Source organism: Zosterops lateralis, assembly GCF_965231275.1.
Source record: "Zosterops lateralis genome assembly, chromosome: Z".
NCBI classification, from domain to species: Eukaryota; Metazoa; Chordata; class Aves; order Passeriformes; family Zosteropidae; genus Zosterops; species Zosterops lateralis.
This window is the reverse complement of record NC_139800.1, coordinates 13637935-13657024: the sequence shown is the minus strand read 5'-3', so window position 1 is coordinate 13657024 and position 19090 is coordinate 13637935. Positions and strand designations below refer to the sequence as shown.

Genomic DNA, 19090 nt, shown 5'->3' with positions numbered 1-19090 from the left:
GGTGCCAGGATTTTCATCTGCAGTCCCTGGGCTGTCCTTCCACCAGCTCTGCAGGGATGGAGGAACAACTCTGCCTTCCAGAAAGTACTCTGTGTCCTTCACAGATGTTCTCAGGGATCTTTTTGAAACTCCCCACCAATTAATCTTGGGTAACTTCTTGACCTGAGAAGCACTGGGTATTTTGACTTTTTGTCCTTTTTTTCAGACCCAAAAGTCCTTACAAACTTTCATACATGCACTAGTGAATGCTCTTCCAACGGCTTGGAAGATGCATATATACTCTTTCCCTGGCAAAAAAAGAGTGAGCTGTACCCATTCCTTCCTCCATCACTTTGCAGGCTTTGTGCTATTTATAGATGAGCACCCACCTCCTGAGTCTGTTCCCCCAGTTTACTACAGCATATTCCATATCTGCACTCAAACCCCAAGGAGTCACAGTTTCTTGAGAGGAAGACACCTTATACGGCAAGTCAGATAGATTATACTTTCCCCTTAGTTACTGCCTTTCTTCAAAGAATTTTAAGTCAATTCTGAACACAAGGCAGCTCACACTGACACCATCTGAGATAGACTGGCAGGTTTTGCTGCTTCTTGTCCTCTCTACAAGGAAAATATGCTCAGAAGTAGAATTTAATTTAAATTTCAAGATTTCTACCTATTTTTCAAAATCTTTTTTCTAATTCCTAATGGTGATTCTGAAAAAAACTTTTATCGTAAATAATATTTTCCTTGGACCTGAGGTGTGGCATATGTATTTGTGTGAGTGAGTGTGTTGCATAAAGACAGATTCACACCTCTTCCTTTTTATACAAAAATGTTGTTCCTCAGCCCCTGAGAGCACCTGGAGCATTAGTAATGCAGAGAGCAGAACAAAGGACAGTATGTAGGCTTGAAGTGTGACCAGTGTATACAAAATGTAATCATTGTTGGGACCACTAAAAATTGCATGACGAGCAATGATTTATTAGTAGTGCAGAATCCAGGGAAATACTCCCCTCTAAATTATTGTTTCTCTGGCTCTAAGCATTCAATACATTCCCAGCTTGAGCCAGGGAATTTATTTTCTCCTCTCCTCTGTATTTGTCTGTGGTTTGCATTATCATTCACTAAATATACTTGGACATGACATTACTTTTCTTGAGCTACAGATTTGAAAACTTCTGTGACTCCCCCTTTGACCCTCCACCATTTCAGGAATTTCATAATTAAATCAGTAACTTACACTCACATGATGAATGGGGCCTCTTTTTTTGGTGTTATATAAATTACATACTTTTCAAATAAGGGCAGAGTAACAAAAGTTATCTAAAACTCACTAGATTGAAAAGCTTGAAATATATAATTTTCATATTTTCACAATTCTTCCCTTTCTTCTAGAAAATATGTGGAAGTAAAGTGGATAATCTGCCACTGAGACAGCTTAATGGTAGATCTAAAATATAAATGTCTACCATTTTGTCTGAAAAGCTACCATACTTCTGTCACCAACTATTTTCCTTAAAGGCTTACATGCTTTATGGAAGTCTTTTTCTTTACTGATTACTCCAATTTTCAAGAAACCAGAGGGAGGAAGCATTTGTCATCAAGGGCCAAAAGGAACAAGTTACTTAGGTCTTAACTGAGCCAGACCAAAAAGTTTCTCATGTTGCCTAAGCTGTAACTACATGCTCAATTTCATAAGCCACTGATGTCAGGTTTGGTCAAAATTAAGATTGTCTTGGCTGTGAATTTGCTGAAGATGTTACCAAATACACTGAGGGTTGGGGAATCTGCTGATTGCAATTTGAGAAAAGGAGGGGGCAGACTCAGCTTTCAGAGAATCAATCCACAGAGATACCCACTGGTGTTTCATGGTGGCCTTTGCAGAGCTACTGCTTATTGTGAGACGTGCCCCACTATTGCTCTAACACTAATTAAGGACAAAAAACAGTACACAAAGTGTAATTTTCAAAAGTAGTATACCTATGCTTCACTGCTAAAGACAGAGATTCCAGTGTGTGCTGGATCTAGAGGTGGGTAGTCCATGTTACCTCCTTTGCAAAGGAGGAAGAAGAAGCAGAAAATATCTGCCAGAAATAGGATAAGATGGGGCACCTAAAACAACAGACAAAGCTGAGCCAAAAAATCATTAATTGAGATTCTGGTCTGGGAGTTCATGGCTTTGTAGCCATGTAAAGGCTGGTGCTTGACTCTTTCTTTTGCTAAGATGCTAGACAAGTTCATCTTTTGAAAATTAGCACATGTGACTAAATACACAATGATAAAAGCACTTATATTATTTCCATAAATTCCCCTGACAGCCATTTGAATGCAAATTGAACAGAAAGAAACCCCGTTTAAATGAATTAACAAGGAAAGGCAGCAGGGGGATGTGGGGGAAGAAACGGGACTGAATACAGACATACTAGATACAACCTTTTAAAAATAGAGTGGGTTCATATTCAATATAATTGAAGAAGGCATTGCATATACCATTATTTAGGGTATTTAATTTATCCAGCTTGAGAACACTGATACAGACAAGATAGTGAAACATTTTGTCTATTTAATCTATTTCAATACTGCAAACAAGGGACTGCCTCTTACATGTTTGCTTTCTTGCCTTTGTCTCCATGAACAAAAGAAACAGCAACCTCTTAATTGAAAAGATAACATCACAAAATTGAAATTATACAGCCCAAAAGTTGTGCCACACGTTTAGAATCTGCAGTAAACTTACCTCATTTTGGTGAGCCTCTGTTACTGTGCTTGCTGACCTGGCATGTGCAAGCTGTAGAAGATTGATGACTGTTAGAAGACTCACAAGAAAGCTAAAATTAAGCAGGTAGCCAGTTTATTTTATCTTGAAAACTGTGAAGTAAGATGAAAGTTTATACCATTTCAGTGTGTGCTGGATATTTAAACTGTTTTTTTCTGACAAAAGGGTACACTGGTGAGTGTGAACTTTTGGTTCCCAGTGCTGCTGCTCTATATTGCCATAGTAGAAACTGAGGCTGTGACACTGGTGTTAACACCAGGGGTTGAAGATGAGGAGTATGGGCAGAAATAAACTTCTCATAAACCCGCCACCAGAGAAACCAGATGGAGACTGCAGGTTAATCTGGAATCATCCCAAAGCATTTCCTCGGAAAACATCAGTGAAAATAAGATGGATGGAATTTAATCTTGTATGAAGTAGTATGGCAAAAACAACTCCAGAGAGAAACAAGAAAGAAACAAGGCATACCCTCTCTCCACATGTACATAAAACAAGTATCTACTGCAATATATCTGCATGCAGTTCTTTCAGATCATGAAGAGCAGTAGGTAGGAACAGGCCTATTGAAAAACCAAGTATGGATTGCAAGAAGTGGCACTAGTGACTCACTGCTGAACAATGTTCAATTGCCATTCAGCTCTGGTGAGTCAGGGATAACTGTACAGATGGATATATCATGTTCAGAAGAGATGTAATATCATGGCATATCTAATTTACAAGTGTATTTTCATTTGAAAATAGTTACTTAATCATAAATAACTTCCATTTAAAGAATATTTTAATTTCTTTCTCTATTTTTTCAATAAAATTGTAAATTATTTAACATAGTTCAAAATATTTGAGGCTGAAGTAGCTACATAGCACAATTCAGTTGAAGTAGGATCAGTTTGATCTTTGCCTTGAAATTAGAAAATATTTGATTCAAATTATAGCAAAAAGCAAATCACACATTTAAATAACTGTGCATCAATCCAATAGCAAGGGTTTGAAATAGGCAATAGAACAGATTCCAAACTGTGAACAGATATCCTTTCTTTATGGCTAACTGGGTTTGACTTCACATGGTTTAAAAGATATATGTGATTGTCTAGCTACAGCTGAAAAAAATTAACTACATTCAACAGATCCTCTCTTGTACAGACCACATAAAAAGATAAATCTACGAAATGTTTAGACAAAAGACTCTTTAAAATTCAACTTTCAAGAAAACTATCATTCAATTTTCTTCTTAACGTGACCCAAGATGTAAATATCCAATGCCTGTACCAGGTGAAATTACAACCCAAATTACACCATTGTACACTTTGCCTACACAAAACCTTAGTAGTGCAATGCAAAACACAGATCTTTCCCCAAGGACTATGGCAAAACTAAAACTCAAGCCATGCTGGGGACACAACCTTGTCTCCCCTGCAGAATAGCTGCAGAAGAGAGTCAGAGCTGTCTGCAAGGTGCAAGAGGACTGCATGCTAGTTGTGATTAGTGAAATCGAGCCCCTTGTTACCAGATAAATTTCATTGAGTTACCAAAGTGAAAGTGCCTCAGGAAGCTTAACATGAAAGGATTACAAACTTGCTTTGCTGGTCTCATCTGTGGGAGGCCTTAGTTACATAGGGAAAGCACTGCAGTGAGAGCCTATGCTCAAGCACCAGCTCTGCTTCAGAGTTCAGATGATCTTTAGGTCAAAATCATTCTGCATTTGATCTCTTTCTCTGCCAAATGGAAGAAAAAAAAGTCCTCACTTTTGTAAAGAATGGACTGAGGCTTAATACTGTGGGCTTGTAAAGCTATTTGAATAACAAAGGAGACAGAGCCATAGTAGAATAATGATGCTAAGACAGGATATTCCAACAACACAAAACTATGGCACTGATTAAATATTGATGTGAGAAAGAGAATTGGTAGAAATAGATCACTATATCAGGCAAAACATCTTCCGTAGAGAGCTAATAGCTAGGACTGCCCAGACGGATATTCAAAGGCACTCCATGAAACCTAGATAAAAACAGGGAAATATTGACACAACTTCATCTGTTTTAACTGCTGTTCTGTCTGGGTTCCAAGATAGCTACAGGTCATACAGCAGCTTCTGTCTGAAAATATGCATGCTTCAAACTGTTACCTACACCTGTAAACAACTGTGCATGTGATGATGGTCTGAGAGTCAGCAGCACAACGGGTCTCAGCTCAAATCCAACAGACAATGGAAATTCTGTGGAAGGCTCCAGACAAAACTAGCATCCTTGAAAGACAGCACTACATCCTTGATACTCTCCACACTATGTTGTATGTAAAATTCTAAAAATTGCCCTTTCTCCCAGCAAGATTTCAATTGCTTGAGAGGGGCAGAGGGAATCTGGGATAAACAGTCAATTAAGAAAATATTTCCCTGAATGATTTTGTCTGGCAATGGTCTGAGCAGAGCTACTGGCATTGTGCCATGTTTTTGAGGGAGCTAAGCTGTGCTGTTGAGCAGCCTTTGTGTTGAACTGTGCCACAGACACCACCTTCCATGGAGAAGATGTTGTCTGCAGCCAAATCACTGCTCAAGGCATTCCCAGGTCTCACAGTTTCTATGGCTGTACAAGAAGGAGGACCCATCCTTTGGATGTTGGGGGCTTATTCAGGATCCTGAAGATCAAGAAATTAAGCAATAAATATATAAAAGTTTAGTTGGCTTTTGTGCTTTTAGCTGAATGGGTAAGGTGAGGACCAGTGTTCTGGACCAGTCTGTTTCTGGGCAGGCACCAGACCTACCTATTCAAGGAACTGCACAATAGCCTTGAGATGGAAAACAAATAAAATAAACCTGCCTGTCCTGAGGGAAAAAGGCAAGCAGAGTGACCTGGCCAGTCAGAGAGAAAAAATTAGCCTCTTCTACTTGATCCTCAAGAGCCACATCCATGATACCATGACCAAGGATTAAGGGGTTGTTTTGAAGGTGATGGATTAATAAATTAAGCCTCTGTTTCTGAACTGCACTTGTCCCATGTGAGAGAAGTTGATACTCATCATCCCCTCTAGTCAGGTTATATAGATTTGCTAGATTCACCCTGCACTCATTCTCTGCTAAGGAAATGCTCTCTTGCTCCAAATATTTTTGTCTTGTCTTTTTATTCATTGAAGACTTATCATTTACTGGACACTCACTCCATGCTGTGTAAATGCTGCAGATACGCAGTGAATTCACAGATGGAGGGAAAAAGGTATAACCCAAATGGTTTGTTAGACCACCAGCACCACAGGGAGCTGTAAGTCTCCATAAAAGGGTTAATAAACTGCCTTACCATGAAAGTAGGCAATTCATGACCTAATTTTGACATTTGGGATAACTGCAGGAGGACAGGGAATTTTACTGGGCATCAAAACCAGCCCATGTGCTGTTTGCAAAGGTGTGTAACAAAGACATACAGAGAAATAAGAATAGATGACAAATTTTCAAAATAAAGTTAATTATAGGTATGCGTATCTGACACTAAAGTAGCTCTGGTAACAGAATCTCATATTTACATCCTTTGAAATAATATTTTTTACTGTTTTTCAACACATTTTCTTGGAGTGCATTTTGAGCATATACAAGGATTTTTCCTACAGAACTCTTTAACTGAGTTACTTTGGTAATATTTTTCTCTGAATTATCTATAACTTTTAGTTCAAGAAACTGAATCTGAAACACTGTAGCCCTAAAGTAACCACAGAACCACATGCAGAACAGACACTGCTCAATAGAAGCAAGTCATCTGACAGGTGAAGAAAAATCCGAGCAATTCTGAAGGAGAAATAAATTGAAACAATTTATGTACTCCAGCTATCACAGCCCATAAATGATTACATGAAAGAGATATTTTAGAAAACGCATGTAGACAAGATTTTTTTTCCTTTGTTCTGTAACCACACATACGGCTAAAGTTTCCTCATAGGAAACTTTAAAATAGGGAAAAAAATGATGGCATTCACTTTACCATATGGAGGTCTACATATTTCAGTGCAGTGGTGGTATCCAACATGCTTATCTGCACTCCCACTTGATTCTACATCTGTCTGACTACCCAGGAGAGTGATGCATCTGGAAAGGTTGAATAGGCCAAGGGAGTTTACATGTATTTTGCAATGTTCTTGAGAAAATTTACTGGAGAGAGGTCAACGTGTCTTTTTTCTTGTATCTCTTCACATTAAATAAAAACACATTGTATGTTATCTGAACATCCTGACATCTAGGTTTATTTGTTAGTTTGTTTGTTTTCACTAAGAATGCAGAAACGTATTCATAAGTCTTTGCTTTTGAGAACCTTGTGTGCAAGGGGAATGCTTGAGAGGACATAATATGAGGGTTAGCACTGAGTAACAGATGTAGATGAAGAGAAAAAGCAGGTTTCTGATGGAACAGATTACAGCAGAAAATGCTTTTTAAAGAAGTTCATAGAGTTGTGCTCCAAAAATTAGCATCTTTGTTATTTATGGTAGTGATTCATGGTAACCTGTGACAGGATGCATGGGAATGGGGCACATCCCTGACAGAAGTGGTGGGGAGGGTTGAGCAGTGCCAGGGAAAAGGACTTGCCTGGGGGAGGGGAGACCTTTCACATGCCTCCTCTGTCCGTGCAGCCGGCCAAGGCACAGGCTTTGATCTGCCCAGGATGACAGTGAGCCAAACTGTCCCTCATTCAAATGAATCCACCAGACAGTTGTGAGACATTCCTCAAAGGGTCACCAGCAAAGGGCTGCGGAGGAGGGCAGCTCCGGCCATGCTCCTGTGTAACATCTCCTCACAGCCTCACCACCTGCTGCAATTTCCCCCCACATCAGGCTCAATTTGTATGCAAATCCTCCCTCATTTATTCTTGCTCCCTTTGGAAAGGACAAATTAAGTATAATAACTGTAATTGCTTTAATAACATGAAGAAAATGACACCTTTATGGGACCAATAATCAAAGACTGAGACTGTAATACAGCATGACAAGTGTGAAGGCATGCCACCAGCAGTGATTTTCCCATTTCAGTATTTCTTTCGTTGCCTTGAAAAGTGCTTGTCTCTGTAAGCCAGGCACGGCTGGTCTCTGGCTGTAAACTCCACATGGATCCTGACGAGCCAGGTGGGGTTCCCCTGGTAGAGGCAGCATGAGCAAGCAGCAGCTCCAGAGTAGGAGCAGTGACTGTAGGACATCAGCACCCAGCTCTGGAGGACGTGGCTTGGCACTACCTGGTGAGGCAGAGCTGCTGTGAGGCCTCCTCAAACTGATGTCTCCCCTCAGCTCTGCAGCAAACAAACATCTTATGGCTAATAGGTCACAGGCTCAGGCACATGGCAATCCCTGAGGAGGCCAGAATGATGGAGGTCTCAGTGCCATTCAGAATGGTGGCCCACACCTTACCAGGCTCACTTTCTACAGTCCTCATGCTGGAACAGACATTATCTAATTTTGGCAACATTTTTCTGGTTTAATTCTGGTATTAGTAAATGAGAATCAACTTTCAGCACAGTCACTGGAGCAAGGCACAGTTGATTTTGGCTTTTAGTTATACTCAAAGCCATCTACTTACAGTTGCATTTTCTAGCTATTTGTATTATAACCTGTAATTTTGATAATAAAAGAGTCATAATAGTCCCTGTTTTGATGAAAGATAAACCCAGCATCAAAGATCAATTATTGCATGAACCAGGGCTCCCACCCAAAAGTAGCAGATATGGAAAACACGAGAGATGATAAAATGAGCCTTCATGCATACTCTGATGAAGAAAGTACTGAGTACTGTGTCTCATGACAACCATGAATGAGCTGGTCCTTGGGTGCCAGGGGAGCTCCAGATCTGCGTTAACTGCTCCAAGTGCACACTTGCGTGACACGGGAGAGAGATGTGCAAACAGGTGTGAACATCAAGGGGTTTTAAGATGTTATATGCAGGCAGAAATTAAAAAAATCCAGTCACTAACTGGAAACATTGACTTGTAGTGAACACCTCCTCAGGCCTCAATCAGGTTAGATGTGAAATGGTTTTCACAGACCAGGTGCCTGAGAAAATGCTGATCACTGGTATCCACATAGCATAAAATACCACACTTGAAAGAAAAATACAGTTTCTCTTGAATTTGTTTTGAAACAAAACTGCCTTCTGAATCTCTCATAAGCAGACAAAATAAGATTCGCCATCCCATACTGGTTTTATGGAAGATTTGTCCTCATTATTGAGAACCTAGGGAACAAGATATTTCTAATCTACAAACACCGTATGCATTTTCTTAGATGTCTATGTCACCAATACATATGAAACCAACATATTTGACCTTGATATTAAAATACTTCAGAGATCAAAAGTGAGTGCTAAAAATAGGCAAGATATTTATACAGCCCATAATAGTAGAAGCCTATATTACTGGCACCTCTCAGTGGAGACAGGCCTGAACCAAAATCTCAGGTCTGCACATCATACCAACAAACAAAAATAAACAAAGAGCTGATGTTCTCTCTCAGATCTCAGAGGCTTACTAGGAATGCTCCTGGTTCTGTTAAAGACTTTGGTGCATGGATGTTTGGTGTTCTTAATGCTCCAGAAATTTAAAACAACAGCAACAACAAAACAACCAAAAAAACCCCAAAACCAACCAACCAACCAAAAAACCAAAACCAAAACCACCCCTCCCACCCCCTCCCCAAAAAAGAAGCTCTCTTTAATCTGAGAGTGAGCCCTGAAGTCAGCTTGCCATGTGAATCAAATGAGAGAACCCCAAAGAAATAGCCTCAGCAACACACTGCTATCTTTGGGTAAACATTTGTTTGCAATATCTTTTAAAAATAATACTGTCGACTTCAGTGATTGACGACTTTACCCCATTTATCACTGACAACCAGAATTATTTTTTCAGCTGTGGATCATGTTAATTGTGGAAGCTAATAGGAAGGAATGTGAGGTAAATGGTCTCAATACCTTTAGTATATGTGATGACTTTCACAGACTTGCAATACTGTATTTACTGTAACCAAAAGGTCATGCTCTATAGCTTAAATGCAAAAATGAACTTTCCTGGATCAGTCACACTCCTGTGAACCATGCAAAAAATATTTTTACAAGGCAATTAGCATTTTTAAACACCAACTTTAGCTTCAAATACTTCAAGGAAGCTCAATTCAACTTTTTCAATTCTGACATCCATGTGTAAATCAGAGAGAACTACAGCTACCTAGCTAGCAAACTAAGCAATTTATTAAAAACAGACTAATGCTGTTATAATTTATATTACTGAAATAAAAATTTAAATAAATGAGAAGCTGACAAAAGACAGAAAATGCTATTTCAGTGTATGTTAACACAACACAAAAATGGATTAATTTCTATAGATAAGATTTTTAAAGTGCCAGCTTTAATGCCCAGCAGGAATTATTGCTTTAAAGGGACTACATCGAAACTGACAAACCTAAAATGTAACCTACTATAAAATTAGACTCTTTAAATTTTTTTACAGAATTACTTTTTGATCCTGAAGTATCTATGAACCTTCCTAATTCAAGACTGTCATGTTGTGAAACACCAAACACTTTGCTGTGTGATTGGCCATTAAACTTGTTTTCATTTTGCAACATTCGTATGCAAGTCATGATTTCCTCTTTCTTACACACCATCTCTGGGATTATGCATTTGAAGAGCAGCAGACCTTTTGTTTGGGATTTCCATGATTTAGCATTTCAGCTGGCAGTGTTTTATAGCAAAGTTATAAGGCTCGTGTACTTCAATGTTCAATGCTTCCTTAGAAAGATGGCAGCTCTTCATATATGGAAGTTGTAAAACCACAAAAGGATTTTTTGTCTTCTTTTACTTAGTGTATGCAAATGCTTTCTAGTGCACAGTGAAATGTAATAAATTATAGTTACATGGCATGCTAATAAAATGAACAACAGTATATCACTTTTGCAAGGTGATAGGTAAAAAATGAAGTACCTGTGTTGGCTGGTTTGATTTGTTGTCATTTTTAGGTACAATTCATGCCTCTTGCTTCTTAGCAGGTGGGAAGGTTTTCAAATATACATATATATATAGTTATATATATAGTTTTTTCATGTGTGAGTAAACGTTATGCTTAGAAATTAATTACAAGAGCTTTTAATTACAAATATGGCCTTTACCAAAACCAGCCTGAAGAGGAAACTGAAGAGAGATTTCATCAGTCTACAACTTCCTTGTGAGGGGAAGCAGAGGGGCAGGCACTGATCTCTGCTCTGTGGTGACCTGTGACAGGACCTGAAGGAATGGCCTGAAGTTGTGTCAGAGGAGGCTTAGGTTGGATATCAGCAAAAGGTTCTTCACCCAGAGGGTGGCTGGGCACTGGCACAGGCTCCCCAGGGAAGTGGTCACAGCACCAAACCTGACAGAGTTCCAGAAGCCTCTGGACAATGTTCTCACACACATGGTACCATTCTTGGGGATGGTGCAGTGCAGGGCCAGGAGTGGGACTTGATGATTCTTGTGGGTTCCTTCTAACTCAGAATATTATGTGATGAAGGCTATTTTCAGGTGAAGAGTGTCTCTTTTGCCATAATCATCCCAAACCAGTACTGAGCCTTTTGCTAATCACTTCAGTTGGGTTTTCTGTAAACCTGACAAGAAGATTAGAATTTTTCTGTTCTCTCCCAGTTTACTGCCACAGGTAACTGGAGCTCCATAGACTGCTGTTAGTACCAATACTGATATTCACATATCTGCCTTTCCTAGAGAGACTTGGTGATTAAAAAAATTAGGATATATTCAAGAAATTATAAATGGAAGTGCTGAACATGTTTGATGCACAAACACCCTCCACAAGAAAGGCTGTCCTGAATATGTCCCTTTATAACCCACCAGAATAACACATATTACCTTTTCCTATGAAATTCAGTGAATGAACAAGCATTACATATAGCCAATTTTGGCTTCTCTAAACATAGCTGTGATAAAAGTTAAAACGCATTACAAGCAGCTAGAATTAAGAATAAATGTCTCAGAACTATTTAAATTAAACATCATCTTCAGTCAAACCCACACAATGAAATTAGTCAGTACACTCAAGAGGGCAGAGGATTGAAAAGGGTAATGATCTTCTTCAGTTTCTTCACCTAACAGAATTCAGTGCAGCCTACTTGATTTCAGGTGTCCTTTTCAACTACAGATGCTGAAAAAGGTATGTTTTTTGGTTTTTTGCAGGATAAGGACTCCCTCTTATCCTCATGTTAACCTGGGCCCTGGATGACTAACCCTACAGCTGACACAAACAGATGTTTTTATTTGTTTAAACTATTAGGTCAAAGGGCTAATGAGCTAATGAAAATTCTTTTAAGAGCTATCAAATGAGGCATGATTAGCTGGTTTTCAGTTCCCATTTGTATGAAACAAAAGAATTAAAAATAATTCTCAATTTACAAATCTTTCATTTAATTCCTAGTCTTGGTTAAGAAGCAGATTTAAAAAACAGTGACATGAAAAAAGCATACCTCAGTAACTGCATTAGCAACTCCATTCTGATTTAGGAGTGGTGTTCTTCCATCAGCTGTTGCATTGTGAGAGCACCTTCTACTCAAACAGTGTTTGATAGGACAACATTGAGTTGTTTCAGCAAGCTTCTATTTTTCCCAGAATAATTTCCTTTGCTCAGCTTCTGTAACTTGTTTTGTATATGTACTTTGCCACATCATTTATTTAAAAAGAATTTCTAGTCACATAAACATGTCGCTCAGTTTAATATTATGGAATAATTGTGTAGGGATTATTCCAATTTGCTTCACCAATAAGCCTGCAATATCTTTCAGCTGTACTTCCAGACCAACAATAACTTGCTTTGGAAAGAAATCAGCTGATTTCTGGAAGTTTCTATTTCATACCTATGTGAATGTGCAACTATGTATGATGTACCAATGATTATACAGTAGTATTTGTTTCCACTTATGAGTAAATAATTTATCTTGAAGAATCCAAATCAATGTACTCCCAAACTGGCTACTTACTCAAGAAACAAAAACTTATCAAGTCAATTCTACACAGTGTTTATTTTCTTTTTTTTTCTTTTTTTTTTTCTTTTTTTTTTTTTTTTGATAGTGGAAATCATGTATAAATCACAAACAGTACAAGTTCCCCACGTCAGCAGTTGACCCCTTGATTGGGTCAACTTCTGTGTATAGACACTATTTTTAGTATAAAGTCAAGATAATATGGCAGTTAACTAATACTTTCGACTACAGTAAAGATACAAACTTTTGTAATATAAATTAATTGCCATTACAAAAAGGCAACTGTATTAAGTAATACGGTACAAAAATCTGCAACTTCTATAAATATAATGAAATGCAAGAAGTTAAACGAAATAATACATCACAGATTTTTGTATAGCGCATTTGAATAGGCAAGCTAAGATACACATGGAGCATTATACAGCAAGAAAGAATATCAAAACCCACTAAGACTTAACTTTTAAGCCATACAAATGCTAGAAGTACAAGTACAGGACACAACATGAAGCAGTTAAGATTACCAGCTAAGAGTGGGCAGACAAAGAAGCCTTACTGATGAGTTGTAAAGCATTAGGCAGCAGACAGAAGGTTGTCAAAACCAGCTGTTGTTGGATACTGATTGATAATGTTTTCATTCTGACGGCTGAGACACTGCAGACAGCCACAGGTCTGAGAAGAAGCCCAGTGTGGGCGCACACACATACACACACAAAGTAATTTAACAGATGGCTAAAGAACATTAAAGCACAATATCTTTTTTTAAAAAGACAATGTTCACTCCTTAATGAACTTGCATGGAAAGTAGAGCCTAGTGCCCAAGTTTATTCCATCTAAATGACAAACACATGCGAAAAGATTAAAACAAACAAACAAAACAACAAAAAAACCACAAAGCAGTTGAGATTGGTTATCTGAATGAAAACTGCATGGTGCTTACATACTCTACCATAGCCAGAGCATTCAACAACACTATAGACAAGGAAGTGTGACATGAGCTGCTATGAACATTTGTTATCCCCTCATAAAAAGGTGAAGTTGTTTATAGACATTAAAAAGGTACACATCCATTAAGTCCATCTAGAACACAAAACCACAGAAGTACTACATTCAAAGTAAAGTTAAGTGTTGGTCTTAGCCTTCAGCAGTTATGAGGTATTGTTTCAACCTGTGGTGAGGAATGATCGCTGTATTAGTAAGAAAAAGCATACTGAAAATAATTCTGAAAATTAAAATCACTGCTTCTGTGTAGCTGACATTTGCTTAAAGAGAAAACATTGAAGTATCAAAAGGTCCTAGTTTAAGTGGCCACTGGCATATTCCAAAACCACATTATCATGGACTTCTTGGGCCTTTCCATGTTAGTCATGTAGCACCTTCAAACAGTGCATAGCTGGGAGATGATGACCAAAAGGTAACTTGGAGCCACTAAAGTTGTTGGACCAGACAAACTCACTGATGGTAGAAATAAGTACAGTTTCAAGAACGCAATACAGTTGGGCTTATTTTCATTTCCTGTACTTTTTGGTCCATAATAAAACAAAAGCAGGGGAAAATAGTAAATAATGTTATTTCACATCTTCTAAATAATGGCCAATGAAAAAGCAGTAGAAGCTTGGAATCCCTCATTTTGCCTCCCCAAACTGCCTGCCTTCTCTGGGAAATAATGCTCCTACTCATCCTCCACACTTATTTTTCATTGTCCCTAAAAAGAACAGAAATTTGGGGACCTTGTGGAAATCTGGGGACTCTGTAGCCTTTAAGCTCGTGTCAGCAAAGAGAGAGTTTGGAAATGTAAATTAGATCCAGTTCCTCTTTAAATCCAGGGAAAGGAACCTTCTTAGCCCCCACAAGAGAAACTGATGGGCAGCTGGGTCCTGACTAAAGTGTGCAGAGAGAACTGAATCAAAGCAGGGCTCCTCCATGCTTTAAAATGAGCAATTCCAGTTCTTGGTTGTTTCCAAGAGTATTAGCAGTGAGACGATTGATCCGGCAGGAAAGAGAACATAAAACAAAGCAAGGACATGCCCTTCAGGCTTCCTGCCTATTCCATCTCAAAATTAAACAAGGAGTTTACCAGTTTTTCCAGCTTCTTTTTGATAATAGGAAGCAGTTAAAATAGTGGGAGCAACGCAAGAAACTGATGGAAATTGCAAAATAAACTAAAATACCTATGAGAAACATTTTGTTTAACAAAAAAGCGAAATTACAATTAATAGAGAAATGGCTTTTATGAGCCTTTAAAAGCTTTCTTTACTATTTTCTTATCCCCAAATAAACTAGTGAGAAACTATAATAAACTTCAAACAGAAGATAAATGCTCAGAGTGGAAAGATATGTTGCTGAAAGCCTCAAAAACAAGGCGTTGTGTGCTTCAAGACAGAGCAGAGTTGATGAGGAACTAATGACACCTCACTCGAGTTTGTGTTTGCAGACACTCATGCACAAGGGTAGCTGAATGCACAAGGCACAGCATTCAAGGCATGCACCAGTCCAGTGATCTGCACATACCCTGTTGTCACTGTGAACCAGTGGCCTGGCACGTATCTTTAATGGAAAAAATCAGTTTATGAGGTTTTTAAAAATCAGCAAAAGGCAGCCAAAATACTGCAAATCTACAATGGGGAAAACACGGAAAGAGGAAAAGTGGACTGTGTTATGCAAACCAAATCAACTTTTTCTAAATGTATTACAAATGTTGTTTTCAACGACTACTTTTTTGTCTTCTAAGTAACACTTAGCCCAGAGGAAGTTTGAAAGAACAAGATATAATCCCCTTGAAAAGAGAAGCTTTTAGTACAAACACTGGAAGACCCTTAATTAAGGGATGGATGCCTTGGCAATATTACAATAACAGTAACATAGTAGTCTATGAATGAGTGATAAAAGAAGTATTTAAAATCACATATACTTCTAACTAGTAGTAAAGCCTCCACAGATGAACTAAGAGATATTTGCCCTGCTTTTCTCCTGGAAAACTACTTCCAATGGAACCTATTACTTTATCCAACTTCTGTATATTTCTAAAATCTTTCATATACTTCTAAAAATCTTTTACTTAGATCACCTGTTTATGTCAGCTATTTTCCCCAAGTACTGCTATTTGTGCACATCTGTTTGTTAATTTAATTTTAAGCAAACTTCCAGGAAAATACCATACTGCCTCTGGCAGGGTTGTGCAGTGACTCTGGAAGAGACTCAACTACCTTGTTGAGTCAACTACCTCAACTGTGTTTTCACTTAGTAAAACCTCAGGAATAACCTTTGCATTAACATGAAACTGCCTACCTTTTAGGTATCCTATTAAGGTTCTCAGTGGCTGTGCTTTTCCATAATGTGAGGTCAATAAACAAGCTAAATTAGATTCATAAATTCTTTAGACATCAGTTATTTTTTTTAAAACTCCAGGTAACAAGTGGAATTCCTCCTTTATGGACTATGCTATTTTTGAGCACGCAAAATTTTCTACCCAGGATGATTGTGATGCAAGAAAGCAATATGCAGTGTGCAGATATAGTGGTAAACAAAGAGGAACTTCCTACTTCAGTAGTGTAGACAACTTTACTGGAAATAGCTGTGTACCTGATTCACAGAACATTTATTTTAACCAAAGGACATTCTGTATTAACTCTGTATGAACAACGTATCACAGCTCAGCCTTGATACTATACTGTAATTAAGCTGTGAGAGAGTGAGCAGGTACAGCGATGCGTGGGAACCTCTTCTTTCTCTTGGCTTTCACATTCTTGAAGGTTCGAAGTCTCTCTCTTCTAGCAAGTTTATTAGAAGGGAGAAGCTGTCTTTTACTGCCTCCATATCATCCAAGGAGCAGGGTTTAAGAATCCAGCGCTTTCCACGTGCAAGTGGCTCAAGTTCAAAATATTTTTTTATCTATTAAAAAAAAAAAAAAAGAGAGACCAATTATTATATACTATGACAGCTCTCTGTCTCTTATCAAAGAAACAAACAAAAGCGAGCAAAAACATGTAAAAAAATCAGGATATTCATTTTTAGAATCTTACCCACAGCTGCTCTAATAGTACAGGTTATTTGACATGACCTGAAAGTGTTTTCTTTAAGGGTGAGTGACCTGCTTGGAAGCTACCATTCTACCCATACATTTAACAGCATGGGAGGTCTGAGGAAGAACTGTACCAACTGAGGCAAACAGCAAAGCACATGAAACATGTGCTCAAAAACATATCCAAAACAGCAAAAGTAAATAAGAAATTTTAGGTTGTGTTTGTATTTCAATGTTAAAAATATGTGTTTCATTATACCCTTATTGGTAAACACTTAAGATATAGAATTTATCACCATACTACTGTAACTTCACAAATTAAACATAAAAAATGAATCCTAAACAGATCCTAAACATTCCAGTCAAACATGAGTTATATCACAGCATGTCTTTGTGACCAAGAAAATCCTATAAAAATAAGAATTCTTCCAAAATTACTTAGTTTTCTTGAAATTAAACACGGAAGACTAACACACGAATGTTAGTAGGATAGTAATAAGTATGATACATGAAACATGCTGCAGTTTCTTGGAAACACCAATCATTACTGACATTGTAACAACTGTCAAGGCATAAATGCAGACTCAGAAAGAGTAAGAAAAGAAACATTTTAATTTACTAGCATACTCCAATCACTTTTCAAATAGAAAACATGTTTTCAAAACATGTTTTTCATGTCTCTTAGAAGAGAACAGCAGCCTGCAGGTTATACTGGTCCACAGTTTACTGTTTTCATTAAAATATTAGTCTTTGAAGGTACTTGACCCAAAAGTCTACTCATACTTGACTTGTCCAATAGACTTTTAGTTTTTACATTCAAAACTATACGCTTCAGTTCTTGCTACTGTCCATATATCAACAGAAATACTTAGTCTTGACTTAGTTTGCACATTCTTATTCATTGTAATTATTGTCAAATACTCTTAATTTTCTCTTAGCACAGATTGTGCCAAAAAAATGCAGCACAATTACAGGAATGGTTACTCACAACATGGTAGGCAGTAGAGGCCCTAGAAAAGCAACTGGAGCCACACTGTGGCTCCATGCGCAGAAGAAATAAAAAGAGGAAGGAAAAACTCCTGGTTTTCAAAGTCCATACAAACTGCAACATCCCTGTGTAGCTCTTACAGTGTCTACTGATAGATAAATAACAGTTTTGTTTATTTATTAATGTATTCTAATAGAAGAAACTAAGTTGAGTTGTATCAACTCTCAGAATTCAACCATGATAATGCGTCAGGCAGGCTCTCTTATTTTGTAGAAAGGAATTTCAAGCAGAATGTTTAGTAACAAATATCGGGGAAAAAAAGGTGGTTTTGAGATGAGAACTTCTGCTTACCCAAAAATGACACTATGAAAAAATTTAAATCTCTTTTCATCAAAGTAAAATTGTACCAATAACATTTGAAAATGAAGTGCGGTACTTGACATTCACTTCCTCTCAAATAACTTTTAGAAAACATACAAGTTGAAATAAATGAGGCCTTAACAAACCAGTATTTTAATATCAACATACCTACTTTTTAGCATTGCTATCTCAGTATCACAACCAGTATCTCATATGTTAGTTAGCACAATTATATGTCATAAAAACCAAAATACTAACATCTACAAGGGATGTATTCCAGCTTTTCCAGCAGCTTGAATTTAATAGACTGAGTTAATGGCACTGATGACAGCATTGGAAAAGCAGGGTAAGGAAGCTCTATTGCCTGTTTCACCAGCAGCCTCCTTGACTGTCACCCGAGGGGAGGAAGTAAAAGCTGCACAGAAGGATAACAAACCAAGGTGTCAGTGCAGCTAGCAGACAGAGCTGCCCGCTGGTGTTAAGCTGACAAATATGGCTGAGTAATCCAAGATGTTTCAGACCCACAACCCAGGGATGTCCACCACACCCCCTCTACTGGAAGACTATTGCCATCAGACCCTGGAGCTCACTGAAGTCAGTTTGCAGTCTTCTTTACACAGCCTCTTGAATCAGGGCTCTGTCACATGAAGGAAGGTTATGACACTGTAAGGGCAGCACTTGGGTTTTAAAGTAGAAATGCACGCTCAAGGAAATGATGGCAGTAAGCAGACTAGCACTGAGTCTTGTGCATTTGTGGGCAAACACAACACAAGTTACCAAGGTAGCCTCTAGCCAAGAAAAACACAATGCCTTTGAGCTGTACTTCAGTGACTGCAGATGCCAACAGCATCAACCGATTTAGTGAAACAAATTTTGCAGATAGATTATTTGGGTACCCAAAGTTGATCAAAATGGGTTTTTTTCTGTCTCTACCTGTGTAATCAAAATGTTACTAAATTAGTAATGTGCTGTCATCATTTTCTACACTAAGAAA

General features: G+C 38.0%; 1 protein-coding gene across 2 annotated transcripts in view; it reads right to left on the bottom strand.

Moving 5' to 3' along the window:
• Window positions 1–12770: 12770 nt before the first annotated feature.
• ARL15 (ARF like GTPase 15) overlaps window positions 12771–19090 on the bottom strand; it is a 225866-nt gene continuing 219546 nt past the window's right edge. For both annotated transcript variants that reach the window (XM_083883217.1, XM_083883218.1), the window contains one exon: window positions 12771–16618. In XM_083883217.1, the coding sequence (XP_083739343.1) occupies window positions 16466–16618 (153 nt within the window). In that variant the 3' untranslated portion in view covers window positions 12771–16465. The remainder of the gene's footprint in view (window positions 16619–19090) is intronic.